Source organism: Gopherus evgoodei, chromosome 6 (genome assembly GCF_007399415.2).
Source record: "Gopherus evgoodei ecotype Sinaloan lineage chromosome 6, rGopEvg1_v1.p, whole genome shotgun sequence".
NCBI classification, from domain to species: domain Eukaryota; kingdom Metazoa; phylum Chordata; order Testudines; family Testudinidae; genus Gopherus; species Gopherus evgoodei.
The window spans coordinates 115,942,441-115,965,098 of record NC_044327.1 but is presented as its reverse complement, the minus strand read 5'-3'; the positions used below and the strand labels follow the sequence as shown (position 1 = coordinate 115,965,098).

The 22,658-nt window shown below is 39.7% G+C and overlaps 1 protein-coding gene and 1 long non-coding RNA gene across 4 annotated transcripts in view; one reads left to right on the top strand and one right to left on the bottom strand.

The window, feature by feature from the left end:
* Nucleotides 1–4: 4 nt before the first annotated feature.
* On the top strand, nt 5–7,035 carry LOC115653062. Its single transcript, XR_004000834.1, has 3 exons — nt 5–431; nt 796–898; nt 6,027–7,035. It is a non-coding gene; the product is annotated as an uncharacterized LOC115653062 (long non-coding RNA).
* A 3,982-nt stretch (nt 7,036–11,017) lies between these two features.
* ATP8B1 (ATPase phospholipid transporting 8B1) overlaps nt 11,018–22,658 on the bottom strand; it is a 134,566-nt gene continuing 122,925 nt past the window's right edge. For all 3 annotated transcript variants that reach the window (XM_030567656.1, XM_030567657.1, XM_030567658.1), the window contains exons 24-28: nt 21,518–21,601; nt 19,867–20,112; nt 19,439–19,577; nt 17,850–17,980; nt 11,018–12,815 (exon numbers count right to left, since the gene is read on the bottom strand). In XM_030567656.1, the coding sequence (XP_030423516.1) occupies nt 12,588–12,815; nt 17,850–17,980; nt 19,439–19,577; nt 19,867–20,112; nt 21,518–21,601 (828 nt within the window). In that variant the 3' untranslated portion in view covers nt 11,018–12,587. The remainder of the gene's footprint in view (nt 12,816–17,849; nt 17,981–19,438; nt 19,578–19,866; nt 20,113–21,517; nt 21,602–22,658) is intronic.

Sequence of the window (22,658 nt, the reverse complement as noted above, 5' to 3'; positions counted from 1 at the left end):
CGGCGGCGGGGCTGGCCCCGGCAGGGTCAGGCTGCGCCGCGGCGGGATTGGTCAGGCTGCGCCCCGCAGTTCCGCCCGCAAGCGGCCGGCAGGGAGCGGGGAAGCCCCACCCCCGATCCGCGGGGCCGGCAGAGCGTCCTCCTTGCTGCCGAGCGGGGTGCGGCCTCAGCGGGGGAGGGAGCCGCTGGGTTCCGCGAGGCGCGTTGCTGAAGCGGCTGTTAAGCTGGCTACGTGCAGGAGCGGACACGGCTGAGAGCGTGGGGCAGCCCAGGCGGCGCGCTGAATGGGAACCCTAGGAGCGCCCCGACACCGGCCTGGTGCAGGCTCAGCTCCTGTGGGGAGCAGGCCCCGGCCCTGTTCGCAGCAGCCGTGCGTGTCGGGGGGAGAGTGCACCTTGGCACGGGGAGGCACGGCCACCGCCCGTGAAAGTGGTGAGGAAAGGAGATGAATGACCCTTAAAGTAATCCAGACCCGTCTCCTCCCCTAAGGGTTGTGGATATAGCTCTGATTGCTGCTGTTTCACAAATACAGATGCTGTATAGGGTTGGCATCCTACCTGTAATAAATTGCACATGACAAAATAGCTTAATGAGGAAATAATAGAAATCATCTCGTTTCCAGAGAGGTTGATAGACGTTTAAATAGCCATAGACACCCTTTCACTTCTGCTGTTACTTTCCTGTTTCTTATTATATTTTCATTGTTTTATTCTTTTAATAATGCAATCCTACTTGAAGTTTTTAATTTTATTCTGAGCTGTAACTTCTCATTTTTGTCATTAAATGTTTATTACAGTCGCAGAGCAACTGAAGGAGTGCACTGTCGACCACTTCTATAGTATTGAAAAGTTATTACAAACTGAAGTACATGCAGCAGAGAAAGCAGAAGTCATTTTAGGGTAGAGTATATTAATACTGTTCTTATTACATTTGCCATTGCAAAATGATAAAGTGGTACAACACAAAACATTTCCCACCCCTGATTAGAGTTTACACACTTAGTCAAAGATGCACACTGCATATGCCGACTTCCAACCTCTTTATTCAGATAGTGAGTAGTACTGATGGATTCAAATAGTCAGGGCACATGGAAGAAGTGAGGCAGTAAGGAGGGATTTAAATAGTGTTCACAGGATCAAACAGATGAATTTCCATAACTATGGAACTTAGAATATATTTAAAAAACAAACTGGTGCACATCATGGAGCCATTTTGAGTTGTGCTCACAACTATACATTCTATTTAATAAAGCAAGATCCTGCATTTTTCCCTCATTTCAGTTTCTGAATGGATATAGAGTAACTTCAATAAGATCAGGATCAGGCACTGACCTTACATCATCCCATGCACCAATACATACTAAGATACAAGAAGTCAGATGAACAGGTTGCGGATAATCAGAGTACTACTCTGTAATAGACATTATCATAGAATATCAGGGTTGAAAGTGACCTCAGGAGGTCATCTAGTCCAACCACCTGCTCAAAGCAGGACCAATCCCCAACTAAATCATCCCAGCCAGGGCTTTGTCAAGCCTGACCTTAAAAACCTCTAAGGAAGGAGATTCTACCACCTCCCTAGATAACCCATTTGAGTACTTCACCACCTTCATAGTGAAAAATGTTTTCCTAATAGCCAACCTAAATCTACCCCACTGCAACTTGAGACCATTACTCCTTGTTCTGTCATCTGCTGCCACCGAGAACAGTCTAACTCCATCCTCTTTGAAACCCCCTTTCAGGTAGTTGAAAGCAGCTATCAAATCCCTCCTCATTCTTCTCTTCTGCAGACTAAACAATCCCAGTTCCCTCAGTCTTTCCTCTTATGTCATATGCTCCAGCCCCCTAATCATTGTTGTTGCCCTCCGCTGGACTCAATTTTTCCACATCCTTCTTGTAGTGTGGGGCCCAAAACTGGACACTATTCCAGATGAGGCCTCACCAATGCTGAATAGAGGGGAATGATCATGTTCCCTGTTGTTATAAAATTGGATGAGTGGGGTTCTGTGGCCTGCCTTGTGCAGGAGGTCAGACTAGATGATCAGATTGGTCCCTTCTGACCTATGAGTCTATGTGCTGGCAATGCCCCTACTTATACAGCCCAAAATGCTGTTAGCTTTCTTGGCAAAAAGGGCACACTGTTGACACATATCCAGCTTCTCATCCACTGTAATCTCTAGGTCCATTTCTGCAGAACTGCAGCCTAGCCACTCGGATCCTGGTCTATAGCAGTGCATGGGATTCTTCTGTCCTAAGTGCAGGACTCTGCACTTGTCCTTGTTGAACCTCATCAGATTTCTTTTAGCCCAGTCCTCTAATTTGTCTAGGTCCCTCTGTATCCTATTCCTACCTGCCAGTGTATCTACGACTCCTCTCAGTTTAGTGTCATCTGCAGACTTGCTGAGGGTGCAGTCAACGCCATTCTCCAGAACATTAATGAAGATATTGAACAAAACCAGCCCCTGGACCGACCCTTGGGGATTCCGCTTGATACCAGCTGCCAACTAGACATGGAGCCGTTGATCATTACCCATTGAGCCTGATGATCTAGCCAGCTTTCTATCCACCTTATAGTCCATCCAGCCCATACTACTTTAACTTGCTGGCAAGAATACTGTATCAAAAGCTTTTCTAAAGTCAAGGAATAACACGTCCACTGCTTTCCTCTCATCCACAGAGCCAGTTATCTCCTCATAGAAGGCAATTAGGTTAGTCAGACATGATTTGCCTGGTGAATCCATGCTGACTGTTCCTGATCACTTTCCTCTCCTCTAAGTGCATCAGAATTGATTCCTCGAGGACCTGCTTCATGATTTTCCTAAGGACTGAGGTGAGGCTGACTGGCCTGTAATTGTCCGGATCCTCCTTCCCTTTTTTAAAGATGGGCACTACATTAGCCTTTTTCCAGTCATCCAGGACCTCCCCTATCGCCATGAGTATTCAAAGATAATGGCCAATGGCTCTGCAATCACATCCGCTAACTCTTTTAGCACCCTCAGATGCAGCATATCCGACCCCACGGACTTGTGCTTGTCCAGCTTTTCTAAATAGTCCATGCTAGGAACAGAATTTGAATCTTTGTTTCTTATTAAGTTGTCACATCCATTCTATAGTACCACTGAAATATACAAGGGTCCTTTCGTAGGGTACTGTTACCCTTCTGTGTTGCTGCTGGCAGGGCACTGCCTTCAGAACTGGGCCTCCAGCCAACTGCCTCAGCTCTCCCACTGCTCATCTCTGAAGGCAGAGCAGAAGTAAGCCTGGCAATACTGTGACCCCCCTAAAATAACTTTGCTTCCCCCCCCCCCCGCAACTCCCTTTTGGGTCAGGATCCCCAATTAGAGAAATATTGCTCTTCCCCATGAAATCTGTATAGTATAGGGGAAAAGCACACAAAAGACCTGATTTTGTGGTCCGTGACGTGTTTTTCATGGTCATGAATTTGGTAAGGCCCTATGTATAAAACAGAAGGATCAATAGTTCCAGCAATTGGGATACAAAAGATAATACAACATTAGACACTACTGACAACAAACTAATAAGTTGAAGATGAGACTCAGAAAGGCGATAACATTTTTCAGCCCCCAGTATATTGGAGACTGTGGTCTTAGAGGCACTGGCCTGGGCCCATCGTTTTCAGAAGCAACAACTTATCCCTCAGTAATATCACCATGTCAGTGTATTAGCTATTGAGGCCTTGTGATGGGATAGTCTTTCATAATACAACCCATTTTGTGAGGAGATGGACACTTAAGTAATGATTATAGCCTTTGAAGCCCCCTTTTTGGACCCTTCATTTTCTCCAAGCATTGGTGAGTACACAACTCCCTCTGAAATTGTCTTGTACACCTTTTAGTTTCTCCCAGGAGAGCTGAGGTCCTGCAGTGCTGCTGTATATCCAAAAGGCACACAAATAGTACCTTCACACTGGCTGCTGATTAGCTGACAATCCACTCAGAGGACACTCTCCAGATGTTTGTTGAGTTTAGTTCTAGATCTGTTATCGATGGATCAGCTATTTATAGGTCTAGAATGGATGAACCAGGAATAGTTCACTGATCACATGCCCAGAGGAGTTGGTCACCAGGAAAGCAGTTCACAGCAGACCTGTCTGTGCTTCCAGCCACTATGAGCCATGGGTAGTGAACTCCATGCCCATGGGTAGTAACACAAAAAGCTGACACAATTCAGTCCGAGTCAAGGTTAGCATTAAAATCAGCCAAAAAGGTACCTAGCACAACCCAAGACATAATTGAGGAACATATCTTTAGGCATATGTGTATTGAGAGTCATTCTAGAGAAAATAATCAGCTAAACACAAGTTAATTCTCTAGCAAAGAAAACCTCAACATGTCATTTGTGCAAGGGGGCTTGTGAGCTAAAGTAAAATTGAAATCTAACCACCCCTGTTTGAGTATCCACCTGTCTTATGCTTATTCTTCAGGAATGAGAATCTGAAAAGAATGATTTCCTAATAGGCATAATTTCTACAAGGAAATTATTACTGGGAACTCAATCTGTAATTTAATATGATAGAAAATAATTTATGAGCATAAGGTCTTTGGGGCAGGAACAAGGGGAATAAATAGTGAGACTGTCTCTTTGTTCTGTTTGTACAACACCTAATGTAATAATATAATGTAAAAAGTAAAAATTAAACTATATAAAAGTATGCATTCCTATAAAACATGGAGCTTATACAGTAAAAGGGGTTTAAAAAATGTGAACTAAAATCCTATAAGGGCTCAAAAAGGAGCCACTGTAGGTTTGGTTTTCTTTTTTAAATAGCTGAGTGCTTTAAGAGCAAAAAAAAATCATACAAAAAAAAAACAGTAAATATAAGTGAACCCCAGTCACTGAAACGCTATTCAAATGTGCCATCCAAATTCTCTTTTAACTAATTATTTACAGTTAATAATTTAACTACTTTAAATAATTCAAAATCAGAACAAAACCTCCAACCATTAAAATCCCATCAAAAATTCTATTTCACTTTAATATAAAATAAATGTTACTAAAAATATTAGAACTATATAATAAAATTGCTCTTCATTTTTCTAATTGTATCATGGTTACATTTTTAATGTAATACCATATAGAAATCCCCATGTATTTTTTTTTGAGATTTTGATTAAATTATTTATAGTTTAATAATTTAAACCAGATTGATTGTCATGCTGCCTGCAGCTGTTAGCACAATTTATTATTTACAGACACATTTTCTGGGAAGAGCTCATTTCCTTCTGAATGGCTGTAAAGGCTTTTCAGGGGAGGGAAAAAAAAAGCATATAGTGGTGGTAATTGTCACCATCTGAGCTTCCTTTTGCATAATTTGCTTTATTACTAAGGGTTTCACTGGGCATGAGTTCACTGAGTTATACTGCCATAACTATGTTTCATTATTAAACCAAGCATTCTCCTCTTTAACATTCATTTGTTTAAACATTTTTATTTTTTAACATTTTTACACTCCCTCCCAACTGTTCAATTTTCTTCATATTTTGCAGTGTTAATTTGTGCAAAAGATTTTTCAACTCCTTAACTTTTAAAAATTAAATTAAAAATTAACTGATACTTTTAACCAAATTTTTGTGGCAGTTCTAAACTTGTTTTTTGCTTTTATTTTTTAAACTTTTGTACACTTAGCTTGCAAAACTGTACTTACGAAATACAGGCCTTGCAGGAAGGCTGCTTTCTACTTTAGATTTATGCAGAAATTTAACATTGTTTTTCCCCTGACCTTTCAGTATTTTTTTGCGTTTAGTTTGGGATCTTTCGGAAGGGGCTGGGGATTGTTTGTGTTTTTCAACTTTTAGTTGTTCTGTATACTTATTACATTCATTTTTTAAAGGTGGTACATTTTATTTGTAAAGTTTTAGCCACCAGAAATAATCATTTTGAAACTGCTTCCTTGATCTGGACTCTTTTTGACAGACCTAGATACTATTTGTTGGAATGTTTAATATTTTAAAATTGATATGGGAAATTACCAAACACTAATTTAACCATTTTTTTTTAAATCCACCAGCCAAATGATACTGTATGCAGTTGCTGTTCAACAGTGTTCCTATTGCGCCTGGACTCACAGAGGCTTTAACGTCAGTGTGTGGGCTAGAGAAGGGCCGTGTTGGCTTTTAAGACGGATTCTCTTCATTTGCAGTCACCCCATTGGTCAGAGGCTCTTTTTAGAAACTTCCCATTATTTTGTTATTCTTTGAATCCGACATTCTTCCTGTTTTATTCTCTCTGTCCTTATCACTTATTATTTTCAAGGCCTTCCTTCTACTTGCTCATCAGGCCTTTCTTTACAACACATATTTCCTTAACTAAACTTAAGCTAACTTTAATTCTTTAATTTTATACTTATCCTACATTCTCCACCTTAAAACCTGACTATGTGGAATTTACTACATTAAGCATTTTAAAAATACATCTACAATTTTGCAATATTTTGTACCACTGATAAACTTGACAGTGCAGAATTAAAATGACCATTACCACGATTACATTGTCATTAAAAGCTTTAGTAATTATCAGTCTTCAGCATGGATGTAATTCCACATTGTACACTTATTTCCACCAGCAGGGGCTAGTTAGCTTCCAAATTTCCTGTTCCTGGCTGTTAAAATGCAGGTTTAAAGGGCATCCTCCCATAATCTGAATTCAGCCACATTACAAAAATGGGTATAGGATGTGAAATCTTTCCATTTATCACCGCACGAATTTTGATGTGAAACAAAACATTGGTCAATCAGAATAACAGTCTTTGTATTTATACCGAAAGTTATTTCCAGCAACTACACAATATTTACCATTCCCAGCCTAAGCAGTTTTTACTAAAACTAGTAAAAATCATGGCCTTAATAAAGACAATGGATTTATGGCTTACTACAAAAACTCCTCCCCTCTCCACTTTTTGTCCAAGGGTGTTAATGGGCTACTTCACCTTGAGGGGTCCCTTAGAATCTATTCTGGAATAGATTGCCTAGGGAAGTTGTGGAATCTCCATCTCTGGAGATATTTAAGAGTAGGTTAGATAAATGTCTATTAGGGATGGTCTAGACAGTATTTGGTCCTGCCATGAGGGCAGGGGACTGGACTCGATGCCCTCTCGACGTCCCTTCCAGTCCTAGAGTCTATGAGTCTATGAAAACAAAATTTCCCCCTTTATACACATCAGAAGGCAACAAAAGAGGGAGCACAAGTTTACTTTTTCGCTCTGCAAGTAATCTAATAACTGTGTATTCAAATTGCATTTTACAGTGCTCCCCTATTGAATTACTGGAGCAATTTAATCTCAGCTACAGTAGTGTCAGGAAGAGATAACCACTCCAATGGGTTAAGGCAGGCTGTTCAAAACTGCCTTTTGGGATTCAAGACTCCCTTGTCCCCGTTCAAACTGTAAAACTGTTCCCTCCCCCCTCTGCATCGCCATTTATTGCTCCCCCCTAGCGGGAGTCACTGCTGCTGACACTAGGTCCAGGGGCAGGCGGAGAAGGGGTGCAGTTTAATAGAAGGGAGAGAGAAGTGCAGGACAAGAAAGGGGTAAACCAGAACAAATAAAGTAAAAGCCAACTAGAGACGATACTGAAGCAGAAAAATAGCATTAGATGAAAGAGAGGAATTTTGATTCCATCTTCTGCTCATACCCTATCCCTAATGCTCCACTTTCTATCAGATACCAGCCTTTTCTGTGGCAGTATCTCCCAAACGCACCAGATAACCGCAATATTTAACGTGACGTTTATGCTTTGCTGTGCTGCGACAGTGAGAGTGCAATGATTGCTTACGTATTTCCAAAAAAGCGGCAATGAGTCCTGTGGCACCTTATAGACTAACAAACGTATGGGAGCATGAGCTTTCCTGGGTGAATACCCACTTCGTTGGACGCATGGATGTATTCACCCAGGAAAGCTCATGCTCCCATACGTTTGTTAGTCTATAAGGTACCACAGAACTCTGCCACTTTTACAGATCAAACTAACATGGCTACCCCTCTGATACATATCTCCAGATACTACTGGGCTTACTAGTTAGCCGTGAATCACTAGCTGGATTCTGAGATCCCACAGCTGTAACATACTTTCTCTGTAACCACTGTTTAATATGGCATGACTGAGCTGCCTGCATTGGTGAATGATTTGAGTTGTCCTGTATAAAGTGCATTGATGGAGTGTAACCTTCATGGATAGGCATGAAGAATCATAGTGAAATCCATGTCTGAAAGATATGGACACGAACCCCTAGCTGACCATGGTACCTACCTGTTGTCTTGCAAATAAATTGTGAGCTCTTTCGTGCAGGGGCTGTTTTTTGTTGTGAATTTGTACGATGCTAAGTCCTCTGGGGTTCCTGGCCCATGACTGGTTCTACTGCAATATCATACATAAATATAAAATCTAAAACTTGCCAAGAACGGAAGAATAAAAGCACTCCTGTCATTAGCTGCACCTTGGATCTCTGTTTCTTCTGGATAATCAGACCATAAGAACAAACTGTGAGCAAACCTCATTATGTGGCAGTGGAATATCTGCCATTTTTATCAGTTCTTTCCACCATCTTAGTTCAGCCTTTCCTGGCTTGCGGCTCATCTTGCTTGCATAAGATCCATATCCCAATCTTCTGTGTTAGTGAACTAGCAGTGTCTGAAGAGGGCTTAGCATACCAAGGGCAACCCCTCCTACTGACAAAGACACTCACACACACACCCCTACCTTAATTAACCCATTAAACACAACACACACCCTTTAACTCACTCAATACAGCAATTGTTTTGTTAGTGTTGTGGAACTACATAGAGAATTTGTGGCTTAAAAAAAGCACTTTGACAAGCCAACACTGTACAGTTTCTCAGTAAGGAAGAGAGAAAGACACTCAAAACAATTCCATCTATTGATACTAATAAAAGACCATAAGTGCATGAAACATCACCATGGTCAACAGCATGAGTCAAAATGGAGTGTACTTCCTTGACCAGAGGATCTGTAACAATCCAGATGGTTCCAGCCTAAAATCTGATAGGGCTGAAGGAGGCCAGAGGAAGGCAAATATTTCTGGAATTGCTTGGCTGTGGTCCTATCAGTCATTCCCAGAAGTGAGGGATTTCAGACAGGGCAATAACTAAGGATGTTTCTTGAACAGAGAACTAATAATTGCTTTTCTAAGGCCTGTTTACACTAGACAATAATTCTCACTATTGCAGACCGTTTCAGCTCCATCCATATCAGCAATTTTGAGAGGCCTTGCTGGATGACACTGGTATTTTATCCTCTATGCCAATTCAACTTGTTTGAGAGCAGCAAGATGACAGAGGAAACAGACAGTCCCATGAGGGCTTCTAAAGTTGCTAATGTGGCTAGAGATTAACCAGTGCTAAAAATGGGAAGTTAAAAAAAAAAAAGCCTTAGTACAGGCACTTAGAGTCTGACATCTAGCCTCTCTTCACAGGAGCACTGATGAGCCTCCTTGAAGTGGCCTCCGTAACTCTCTTCTAGTTTTCAGTGAATAAATTGTAGTGCACATGCTGCCCAGCCACACAGCAAACATTGCTAGCTTTAAAAAAAAGTTCCCCGCAGCTACAAACAGTTCAGATCTGAACAGTCTTTTCTGCAAAAATGTTGAGAGTATTTTATAGCGAGCAATCGTTAAGCAAACAGTTCTAATTTACCAAGCTGTTAACCATTTTTAACAGTTCAGCTAAGCAAGGTGGTGGTGAAGAAAGTCTTCAGCACAGCCATGAGATTTTAAGGATTCTTTGTATCACTGTTAATCTGATTCAGCACAAGACTGTCATAAGCACTCTGCCAATCTGCCTGCCCATGTCATCTGTCACAGACAATTTACATACTATGATGACGACCTGTGAGAATAATATCAGGTTCAAGAGGGCACTGAATAACCAGCAGAGAATAGCAGTTTATGGAGTCCCATCAGGCAACTGAATATATCAGGCTGTCATCAAGACAGTATTGAGTTCTTCTCCACAATCCCAGAGACTTGTGCAACTGTATGACACCGGAATCGATAAACCCACCACTGCATTGCAGCTCTCAAGTGGTTTACAAGAGGCATCACAACACATGGCAACTGTACACAACCACTCATGGCATGCTGTGAATACTGTACCCAACTGAAGCTTCCAAGAGAATTCAGGTAGGCAGAGTGTACTTGACCAAATTGTTACTTGTCAATACCATGATTTTTTTAAATGAACAGGGACTAAGTCTCATCTGAAAGACAGTAATTCCAGCAGAAGTGGTCTCTTAGTACCATATTGAGTCATGTGTTCAATGACTTGAAAGAAGAATGTCATCTGATGAAGTTAGCACCACTTCCTGCAACAGCTTGCGTTTCCATGGAGGTCTCTGCCAAGTGTGTGAGATCAGACAAAATCACTGCCCAAGCCAGTATGGCTTAAAGCAGGGGTTCTAAACCTTTTTCTTTCTGAGCCCTGCTTCAACATGCTAGAACAACTCCAGGCCAGAGCCCAGCAGGGTAGGGGGAGGACTCAGGGCTCCAGGCCAAGGATGGAAACCCTGAGGCTTAGGTATAGTTTGACTTCTATTTGGGGGTGGGGAGGGGAGGGGCAAGAGACAGCAGGTCTGTAGTCATCTATGAACAGCGGGGTCCTAGAAAGGAACACTACCTCGACCCTGTGACTCACCTCAGCAGGTCAACTACCAGTCTGGAGCTCCATGCCAGTGGCTGCTCCCTGAGGGCTCTGCTGCGCCCAGCTCTGACCAATTGCCAAGCCCAAAACATAACATCTTCCTCTCTTTAGATCAGTGCTATCTTTTCTTAAGAGGCATTTTGAACCTCTAGGTGGCTAGCTGTTTGACTTTCAACCTTTGATAGGCCAAGAAATATCTCAGATGTTTTCTCCCAACAGCTAACAAATATTTTGTTTGTATATTATTACACAGGCAACTCCTCAATTCAATAATTCACACTGATTTACAAGTAGCATCACCCTCATTTATGCAGAAGTGTTTAATAATCTTTCAAATAAAACATAAAAATGGTAAAAACCACTTTGTTTTCCACATTGGTCAAAAGATTAAAAAGTTAAGATATTTTATGAAAGCATTTATTATCTATAAACAAAATATGTTACATATTAAGCCTCACTTACATGTAAATAGAATATATCCATATCAATTTGCATATTAAAATTAATATTGCACCCAATTTAGAAGACTGACACTTGTGTTGTCAACGATTCCCACATCTCTCAATGAGAGAAATTGATATTATACACTTCCTTTTCTTTAAAATTAACAATACTGCTCCCATCCATTTACTTATTAAAAGAAAAACTGTAAACTTTCTTGCATTTGCTCCATTAAAATTATGAAATGTACACTTCTTTGCCTATATCTAAAAGATTAACTGTACACATTGGAACAGTTATTAATGCCGGTGTAAGTCAGTGTTATATAAAAAAAATGTGAAACATTCATACATCCTCAAGTTGAGGAAACTAGGTGAGAGAGAGAGAGAGAGAGTGTGAGTGTGTAAAAGTGTGTAAAATATGTACAAAAAAAGACGGAGAAACTTTCTCTCTCTTTACACACACACCCCCAGCTCCCAATTAGAGGACACTATTGAACAATTACCAAATAAAGTATGTTCAGCTTAAAAGTGGACTATTCCTTCTTTTCTGTTCTTACAAATTGTTGCATTATGAAACTCAACTGAAATGAACAATCACATCTGTCAATTCAAAAGGCAGTTTTCCAATAACCAAATAGCTTCATAAAATTCTGTACAAGCAGGTAGACAAAAATATTTCAGGGAAGTGTTTCAAAAAATCCTATGAGGTCTTCACTGTTTTCCCGATCACTCTCCTCCTGAGACACACAGAAGTTATTTAAAGAATAAACCAAGCCAGTGATGGAACCGTTAAGAGTGAAAAAAGTGCAATAGACTTAACCATTTAGTAAACAGGAATGGACTGTAACCACACCTACAACTGTGATTGTATTTTCACTAAAATGTGTTAATCTGTTCCAAGTATGTGAGTGACTACAACATACCACCATGGAGCCTAATTTAACTGTATGAAAAGGTCAGATGGCATGGCTCCCCCAAAGGAAGAAAAATATTAGTTATCTAATTCACCTTTACCATTGTATACATAAAATTGTTTAACAAAGTGGCACATACAGTTTGATTGCTTCCCAGCTGTTCATCTTTAAAGTAAGGTCTGAAATGTGTGCTGCAACTTTATTTCATGATTCAAATTTTTTTTAAAAGGGATAAAATTTAGCAGTTCCAAGCATCATTTAAAAAATTAAAAAACTGGGTTTTTAGACCCTAGAATTTTATATATCCTTCAGTTTCACATTATATTTGCACAAGGATTAGGATTTATTTAAAAACAAACCAACAAAAAAAAATCACCTCTTGGTTTTTCTATTTTTTCAATAGTCCCAAACCAAGCAGTTTTGTAAGAAAATTGTAAAATCTTCATAGCCTCACGTCATCTGGTTTTTAAAAAAATCCTGAGTCTTCCATAAAAAATAAACATTCTTTGTGCAATCATTTTGCTAAAAAGTCTATCTTCTAGAACTTAAATCTTAGACAATCATCAGCTGGTTTCACCAACTTGTCTACCTTCGGCCACCTTGTGGTGGAGCACAGCATCTAAAGGTGCTCGTTTTTTACGTATGTTACGTCCAGAAGCAATAAGATCAGCATATCCCCGTTGATGTGAGAAAGCATAAGCAGAACGACGGCTTGATATCCCTCGACGAAAAGTGCTCTGCCTTCGCTTCCACTGTTCTTCAGCCTTGTATTTCTTACGGTTCTTCTGAATCTTTATGAAAGAAAAATTTGTAATAGGTTAATTTAGAGTGCAAATAGGTACTCATTTGTACTTAACATTTTGGGAACAATGTGATGATAACTTTAAAGTGTTACAAGTTTTATAAAAGTTTTTTTCTTGTTAAAAATCACTTGAGTTAAAACCAGAGGCATACGTTAAAAAAAAAAAAGAAGTGTTTTTTAATTATTTTATTTTGCATTTTTATTAACTTCTTAAGGCATTCCAAGCTACAGTGGCCATGTTGTGTGGTAAACAAAATGAAAATTTTGATATTTGTATCTCAATTTATTTTCTTGTTTACAGATGGCAATTGCTTTTAAAATAAAATCTAAAAGACAATAATCACAACCATTATCCCACGTGGGGCTTTCTTGCCAGTTCTAGGTAAGAACAAACAAACACACAAACCCAAAAAGAAATCACTGCTGCCTCTTGTCACAAACAAAGTGGTAAATACTAATAAAACTATAATATAGTCTGAAGCCAAAAATGGTAGTTTTTTTTTTAATCCAAAGTGAGCCTGGAAGGGATTTTGTATTCAGTTTGCAATCTGAACACATAGCAGTGGCTAAGTATAGGGAAGACAAATATATGAAAGCCTGTTTTAACAGTTGTGGCCAGACATGTGTGTTGCCATGGCAGAATGTCAGGATACTGCTATTCAGATAAGGATTATTTAGAAAGTTTCATACCTATGGATGGGCTCAGCACTCAAATACTTAAGATCATGATTAAATAAAAATATATATAAAATTCTGCAGACAATCCAATGTTAACAATGAAGATTCTCAAACCTCCCCCCTCCCCCACACCGCTCCCACCTAGCCCAATTACCAGAAAGTATTTAGTTTGCCTGGAAACTGCCCACACATTCTGCTGGCTCCGGATGTGATGGGGATGCTAGAATAGGCTTCCTTAGATTAGATATGGGTATCATCACTTTAATATGAGGACAGATACAAAAAGTCATTCTTTAAGCAGCAACTAGATAACTCCCTGACCAAGAAGTTCCCATATTTATTAAGCTCTCCACTGCAACACATCCTGGTCCTCTCTGGTAACTGTTGAGGACCAGGAACTCTATGGCTACTTCACATCCTCTTTTCTAATAAAAGATTAAAAAACTTAAATTATCAACCAACATGTATACACCGGGGTGGCCAAACTTACTGACCCTCTGAGCCGCTTAAGAGAACCTTCAGAAGTCCAAGAGCTGTGGCGTGCCAGTCAGAGTGGGGCTTCTGCCTTGAAGCAGGGTGGTGGGGCCAGAGGCTTCTGCACTGTGGGGAGGAAGGTCTGAGGGCTTCAGCCCCATGGGGCATGCCCGCTGGGGATTCAGCCCCTCTCCTGCTGAAGCCTTGATCTCTGGCAGGTGCACCCCACAGGACTAAAGCCCCAAGACCCCCATCTCTGCTGGGCAGAAGCCCCAAGCTCCCCCCCAGTCTGGTAGGTGGAGAATGGAGGGGGAGCTGTGGCGGGGGGGGGGGCTCCATAAGCCACACTCTAATTGTAAAAGAACCGCAAGCTGCTCATAAGCCGCGGTTTGGCTACCTCTGGTATATATACACACACAATTAAACTTCAAATTCCTTAAAACTATTTACGCTAGTATGTCCCCTTACGAATTGCATTCACATAGTCCTGAGCAGTATTTTAAAGATCAAGTCTTTGATGGGGTCTGACCAGTCTTCAGACAGTGTTCTCAGTTCTGTTGAGTTTCCCTGTGGAGGGGGCTCAGTTCCTGACAGGGTACCTGCAGGTCCCAGATCCTCCTCGGTGTTGTGTTGGGAAATACTGAAAATGAACCTTAAAACCCCTGAGAAGTCCTTTTGGAGTTGCCATTTGGTAACATCTGGGAGTTTCTACCAAGTTCAGAATCAGAGGGGTAGCTGTGTTAGTCTGGATCTGTACAAAGCAACAAAGAGTTCTATGACACCTTAAAGACTATAAGCTTTCGTGGGTGAATACCCACTTTGTCAGACGCATGTAATGGAAATTCGTGGGTATTCACCCAAGAAAGCTTATGCTCCAATACATCCGTGAGTCTTTAAGGTACCACAGGACTCTCTGTTGCTTTTTACCAAGTTCACAGTAATTCTGAAACTCTGACAGATTTTGAGCCACACTGTGTTTCCTGGTCTCAGTTCAGAGAGTGCTTTTGTTCTGTGCTGAACACTGAAGTATTGTTGCTGCCAAATTTTTATTTCAGCATCCCATCTTCTAAATTCCTTCAGGTATGTCCAATTCAGTTTAAGCTGTATCGGAGCCACAGGTAGATATCTTCCCATTAGAAGTTCTACTGGAAATAGTCAGGGCCAGCTCCAGGGTTTTTGCTGCCCCAAGCAGCAAAAAAAAAAGCCACGCTCGGCGGCTGCTCCACTGCAACACTTTCTTCTTCGGCTGCAGGTCCTTCCCTACGAGAGGGCTGAGGGACCCGCCGCCAAATTGCCATCGAAGAGCCTGACATGCCACCCCTTCCCCTTGGCCGCCCCAAGCACCTGCTTGCTGAGCTGATGCATGGAGCCAGCCCTGGAAATAGTCCAGACACAAGCAGTGCTGACTGATATGCCTGTGGTGCTTTATATGGGTCCACTGATTTTTGCAGAAGTCTTTTAAAATCTGAAATACTCTCTCCACCTCCCCACTGCTCAGGGTATAATGTGGACTACTATTACAATGTTCAAAATCCAAATCCTATGCAAATACTAGGAATGTTTTAGAATGTTGTCTTGCAAATATTGACTTCAGTTTCTGTATGACCTGTGCTGAGGAAGTCTGTGTAAGTATAATCAAGTCAATATATCTGGAGAAGTAATAGACTACAATAATGTACGTATGACCTTTCCACGAAAAAAACAAAAACAAAAACAAAAAACAAACAAACCACCTGCTGCAAATGTCTGCCAGGTAACATCGTAGACAGTAATGGTTCTACTGATTGTTCTTCCTTGTTATATACTTTGCAACCCTCTGCTGAGGTCTGAATTTGCCTACTCAGACTGGGCCACCATATGGATTGCTGTGCTCATCCCCTGCACTTGCATTTTTGCCATTGGTGCATTCCAGTTTCTCTGTTAGGTGTAGTCCTTGTATTGCTGGCAACCCAGTTGAGGGAGCTGTCAGTCTTTGTATTACATATATATTTGTGGAAGACTGTTCTCTCCGTTCTCCAGGTTTCCAAGGAACTGGCCACAAACATCCAATGTATTGTTACTAGCTCCATGTAGAATCTTATTTGATCTTTGCAGATCTCTTTTCTGGGATTGCTTATGATTTTTATTCATGTACTGAATTGCAATGACTGCTGCCCCAGTATTGGTTTTAAATTAAAGGTTTAATCTATTTTGATGCATGCTTGTGTTCTCTATTCTACTGAGAATATAGCCTCTAAAAGTATGGGCTTGTTTGATAACCCTCCATCTTGGATTGTGTCTGCGACTCCCAGTGACCTGCATGTTAATGCAGGAAGTCCCATTTTCTAGCATCTCCTCTTTGGCTGGACATTGTTGAGAGCTGTGGTATGTGTCCTGCTGCATCTTCTACAGCTTTTCCAAATTTTCCCCCATTAAGGTTCTTTAGTCTCCCACTCTCTAGTTGTGCCCTGTTCTTATTTTTCTAATTTAATGTCTTTCCTCTTTTCTGCATCAATATTGTCTGATGCAGTCTCCCATATGCCGTTAGTGTATAAATTATATTGCTCTTTCTTTATGGTTTCTTGCATTCTCAGTTTTGCTTGTGTGACATTTGGGTCTACTGAGGCTGTGCTGATAAACTGAATTATTTTATGCCAACAACTATTCTGTCTCCTATTTGTTATTCTTTTAATGTTTTGTATTTGCAATGTTCAGCATGCCTATGAAATACAGTAATGAAAATCACAACTGTTTCTCCTTGTTCCTGGAACCTCCTATTAAAATTTGACCCTTTCATATGTAATAGTCTGATTGTCTACGAAATGGCCAACAAAGCCTCTTTCACTTTTGTGTAGTCTCTCTTTTCCTCATCCGCGAAGGGGTGAGGTTCATGGATGTCTTCAGCAGCATCACCTATCTCAAATGGTACCAGGTATTTTTGTGCTTTATCTGTTAAACCTGAAACAATCTGGAATTGCTCAACAATCTGGCTTGAGCAGAGCCAGATGAGATACCAAAATCAAGCCCCTCAAAAATTGGTATTTGCACTATGGACTCCATTGCTGTGATAGGGCTTTATCTCCTTCTTGGCGTAGCTTTCTTGATGCAGGTCTGTTGTCTGATCTTCCACTCTCACTACTGACTCACCTACTGTCAGTCAGGGGCGAAGGCGGTGTCTCTTTTCTTTCAGTCACTCCCCACCATTGAGAGATATGGAGAAAGGGGCATACTGTTTGGGAGGCAAGAAGATCTTCACTCTTCTATCCCACAGAACAAAGAGAAGAGGAAGGAGAGAATAAGAAGTTAAAGAAAGGAAAAGAGAGAAATGTCAGCAGGTGAGGTAGAAGTGGCAAAATGAGATACATGTTGGCCAGTACTTACTCAGGAAAACAGCAGATCAGACAAAGAGGCAGAAGCAGACTTGGAGAAGGCTTAGCAGGAAAGTATTGAGAAGACCATCTCAAGGCACTGACACTCCCTGCTCCACGGCAGTGGCAAAGCAACAGAGCACCCGTCTCTAGCAAGGTTCCCAAACTGCTAGTGCTGTTAGGCTTTCAGAGAACCCCTAATTTGTCATTTTAGGGTGTATTCAGGCTCGTGAGGAAGCCAGATGCACAATGCTAATGAAATTCTCCTTATAGAAGATAAGAATGGCCATACCGTGTCACATCAAAGGTCCATCTAGCCCAGTATCCTGTCTTCCGACAGTGGCCAATGCCAGGTGCCCCAGAGGGAATGAACAGAACAGATAATCATCAAGTGATCCATCCCCTGTCGCCCATTCACAGCTTTTGGCAAAAGGTCACTACCAATTCAATAAGATTCTTAACGTTCAGAAAATAAGTTACTTATATAACTAAATACATTTCAAATTACCAATTTTTCTACTTACTTTATCACTTTCTGAAGGCCAAATTGTCATTGACAAAAATCTTAGTGCAACAACAGGAAGCAAACAAACTGCAACTGACAAAAGTATTGTCAACCAGAGATATGGCTGTCTTAGAGCATTTGGAGCAGTCCCTGGGAGAAGTAAGAGGTGAAAGTTAGTATGTATCAGTTTTCAATTAAATTTATAGAGTATAACAAATCACATTCAGGTTTTCTGCCCTGAAATGTATAATTGAAGTATTCCGAGTGTGTTTGAATACCACTGTATCAAAATCTAAAATAAGCCACTACCAAGAAAAACTTTGAGGTAAGGAGAGAGCCAGCAAGTGTGCCACAAATTTATAACAACATCTGTATTTCCTTTTCAATGTATTAACTTATAAAACTCTTTAAGGGATAAGTTAGGGTGAGAACAAGTATGTGGCTGGAACATGTGGTTTTTTTATTAGTTTTAATGGGCAAAAACTGTGATTAAGAGAAACCTCTAGGATCACTGTAATATACATACAGCGTAGAATGTAAATGCTAATTTAATGTGAAAGCACTGTAGCAGTTAAAGCTTAATGTTTAATTTAAGCAACCAGACAGAACAAATTCTAAAATCTGAAGTACTTTTAAAAAGCAGGAGGATGAAGAGCATGAATATGTTGCACAGGAAGCAGCTCAGGATTTTTCTCAGACTGATTTTGATATTAAACTGAAAGTAATTTGCACAAGGATGTCGTCACATCTGAAAACAATATGCAGCAGGAAATTTGTTATGCACAAATGAGAGATGGTTTCAAGTAAGTTTAGGCACCTGACAGTCTTTGGAAAGATCAGTCTAAAGCCCACTGCACATCCACTCACTTACCCAGATCACAAATTAAAAATGTGGGGAGGGTGAAAGACAACGGGCAAAAAAAGGTAATCTCAAGCATGTTCAGTAGGCACATAAGACACTTAAAGTATTACCAACCCAAACGATTTACAAATTTGGAGTCAGGCCCCCCAGAATCATGACATCTTTTTAGAAATAAAAAGTTTGGAGTTCTTTTTATTTCCCTTCTCGTTTTTGATCCTTTAGGGTCCAGTTGGGTTACATTTTCAAGCCTTTTCACAGCTAAAAAGCCTAGAAAAATTTGCTTGAGAATCACACTTTCTTTTTAAAATTATAGCTAAAGTTATAAGAAATATCAAATGTCATGAGATGTAATACAATTGCATGTGTAGGCAACTTAGCATTCACCTTTGAACCTTACTCCCACTGATGTGCAGGAGTAACTTGGCAGCCACAGAGCAGCCTTCAATATAGGATCACAGGTTTCCCTTTACTCTGTGCTGCAGATCACTTTTTACTTTGCTCCTTTGTACGCAACACCCTACACTGCGTAACACGGGTAGCTACTTCAACAAAACAATTTTGAGTAAGACACACGTTGACCTCATATAAACCAAGCAATGTTTTTCTAAAGTGAGTTAACATTTACCTCTACTTACTCGGCATAAAATCACATCTGATAAGCTGATATTTTCATACTGTGTTAACTCTAGTTACATAACCATTTGAGGTAGAACACAAGAAGACAAAACAAATAACAAAACACTGACCTGTAAACTGAAAGCTAGATGGGAAGAGAACATGTATTCCGGCACTGTGAAGGTCAAACATGATACCAAAGTAAAGTGCAATACTCCCAAATATTGAGAAAGCATTAACGAAAGTCCAATAAGAGGTATCCAAACCCATCTGAAAGTAAATCACATAACTCACAATGAATTTATGATGTAGAAGTCAGAAGCATGTAATTGAATATTCTGCAAACTATCTGTTATGCAGATACTTGGGTCACACTATTTATTATATAGTTCTAATACAATATAGAATATTTTGTGAATATACCAGAGGGGAAGGTAGTAAACAGGCAAAAGTATGTCAATATGCAAAAAGATTTAAACTGAATGATAATTAAGCATTTATTCTCACAAAGATGCACTTTCAGAGCAGCAGGGGCGATTATGAAGATAAATGTACTTGCCTGAAAATTGACTGCAACTATGAGAGAAGAGGCTGCAGTGACAGCAAATGATTGGTAGTCTGAAGGTGCCTCTCCATCTTGCCCCATGGTTTGAAGATAAGCACCATACGGTATGAAGAAAATAATCAGTGATGTTATAATTCCATGTATTAAGCTTACAAAGAATTTCTTGTAGTTAAAAAGCAAGTCTTTCTGTCCAGATATATACAAACCGGGAAACCGAAGACTAAGTTTGTCACTCACATCCTTAATAAAAGAAAAGTTACAGCAGTTAGAAATAAATCAGTACCATAGAGCCTGAAGCACTGTATAAATCTTCCCCCATAAACATTTAGCTTTAGGGTGGGAGGATAGAGGAGTTAAGCAAGCTTAAAAAAAATACATAACTTGAATTCATATATGCATATATGAATGCAAGCTATATTTTTAAATAGAAAATGGACAGTGAGAGTCTAGAACAGTGTGTTGGTATAGAAATGAAAGAAATAACGTGCCACCATGACCTTATATTTATTCAATATGAAGATCTAAGAATATGGTACATTTTGCCTTTCATCACTCAAATGATGTACCATTTCTATACCTTCCATTCATAACTATTTGTAAATATTTCCATAATAGTGTGCAACAATGCCCAACATAATGGAAAGAGTCTATTGTAATATAAACATGCAAAAAGGTAGTGCTAGCATTTTTGTGGGAAATGCAACTCAATTTCCTTGCCTTTTTCTTTTTTAAATCTCTGATGCATACATACTGCATGAATTTATTGAAATTTCTTTTCTTTTAAACCTCCCACTGACCATAAAAATGCATTGCATTTCTATGCATGCAAAATCTATAGGCAAGCCCAATTTGGAAAATCAAGCAAATCCAAAATAAAATCTAAGACCCATTCAGATTAAAAATAAAATATTGAAGTTTTCAACAATTTTTTTTTTGTTAAATTTATTTCCTTTTTGAAAATGGTTTTAAAAATAGGAATACCTTCTGACACTATAATCGAAGATAAATAATGCAAGTATACTTCATAATCAACCCCATCAATGCCGTTCTACAGTATTGTACATACATATTGACCCTGAATAGCAAAGCACTTACATATATGGCTAACTTGAACCATGTACTTCAGTTCTGTTGAAGTTAGTTGGAATTATGTGCTGAATTGCTTTGCTGAATCAGACCATTGTGAAGAAAGCTATCACAATCCAATTCTAAACTACACTTACGGAGATATAGGCCTTTCAATTAAGTTATGCGTTAATCCTACCAATGGGATTAATGGGAACTGCCCTCTAGCAAGTGACTAACAAAAAGTCACAGCAATTGTTATACTCCGGTATTTCTAGTTATTAATGAAAAGAAGCCTACGACATTTTCTATTAGCTTCATGGAAAAAAGCTGTCTGCTAAGACCTACAAAGATTTGAGCAGATCAATTCAACATTGAACGTATTTGAAGTTGATTAGCTTTGTCTGTTCTAGCAGGTCACACCTTATTGTCCTCTAATAAACAGGATATCTAGCAACCTAAAAATGTCACAGATTAGAAGTGAAAGTTACTTCAATTATGTTTACTCTGATGTTTTTCTTTAATAATTGCTTCTAACATTCATTTGGATATTTTTTTTCTTAATAGCATACTAGTATACCTGGTCAAGCAAGCCAACCAGAAGAACTGGAAGACTGGAATATAACACGTTGTAAAGTGTGATAAACCAATCTTCATAAGCGGTCTGCAATAGAAAATAAATTTCAATTTGTTAATTAGATATTAATGATGCAACTAAATATAAAGTTTCATTTAAAAAGTTAATTCAGAAGCAATATAATCTAAACAAGAATATTAAGAAAACTGATTGAATTGCCAGGTTTTGTTTGTTTAAAGTTAACGTGCATTAACCCACCAGGCCTCTAGGGTCTTTAAATAGTTCTTTGAGCATGTGTGTTAAAATACGCACCCTTTTTACTAAAGCAGCATAATATACAGGTGACCATTAAAAGGACAGAATTTGTTCCCTAGCTACATACATTTAACTTCCACTGAAGTCAGCAACAATTGCACAAGATGATCTGAGAACAGATTTTGACCATAAGTGTACTATACCAGCAGTGATCAAATTAAGAATTGATACCTTACAGATGTAATTAAACTGGTGGAAACTCCATAGGAAATTCTGACATCTGTACATTGTTGTAAAGAGTCCAACTTTAGAAATTCCCCACGAAAAGAAGTCTCTGAACAAGTTTCATTTGCGGCCAAAACATTTAGTTTCAAGTTCAGCCTTAAATTTAATATAAAATTGGGGTAGGGGGAAATTAAAACAAAGCGTTTGGATTGGGTCAAAATGTTTTGCCCTGTGTTTTGATTTAAAAAAACAACCTCTTTTGTCAACATAGACAAGTTCCCACTAATATTTTCTGTGGGAAAACGTTAGTGAGAAAATTTTTGACCAGCTCCAGAAAAAACCTCAAAAATATCCTATTTTATTACAGGTTTTTTTACAGTGTTTATTTTTATTCCTCAGAACATCTGCATGAAAACTGAGAGGTTACTTACCTGTACAATAACTTGAGTTCTTCAAGATGTTTTGTCCCTATGGGTGCCCTACCATACAATGCGTGCACACCCTACACTCTTGATAGGAGATTTTAGTCAGCGGTTTCCACAGGTCCATGCCAACACACTGTACTTCCTCGGTCTCTGGTGCAAGGGCACATAGGGAGAGAACCATCCTGCCACTGCTCCAGTTCCTTCTCAGCTATGAAGCCCAGAGGACTGCAGCAGAGCAC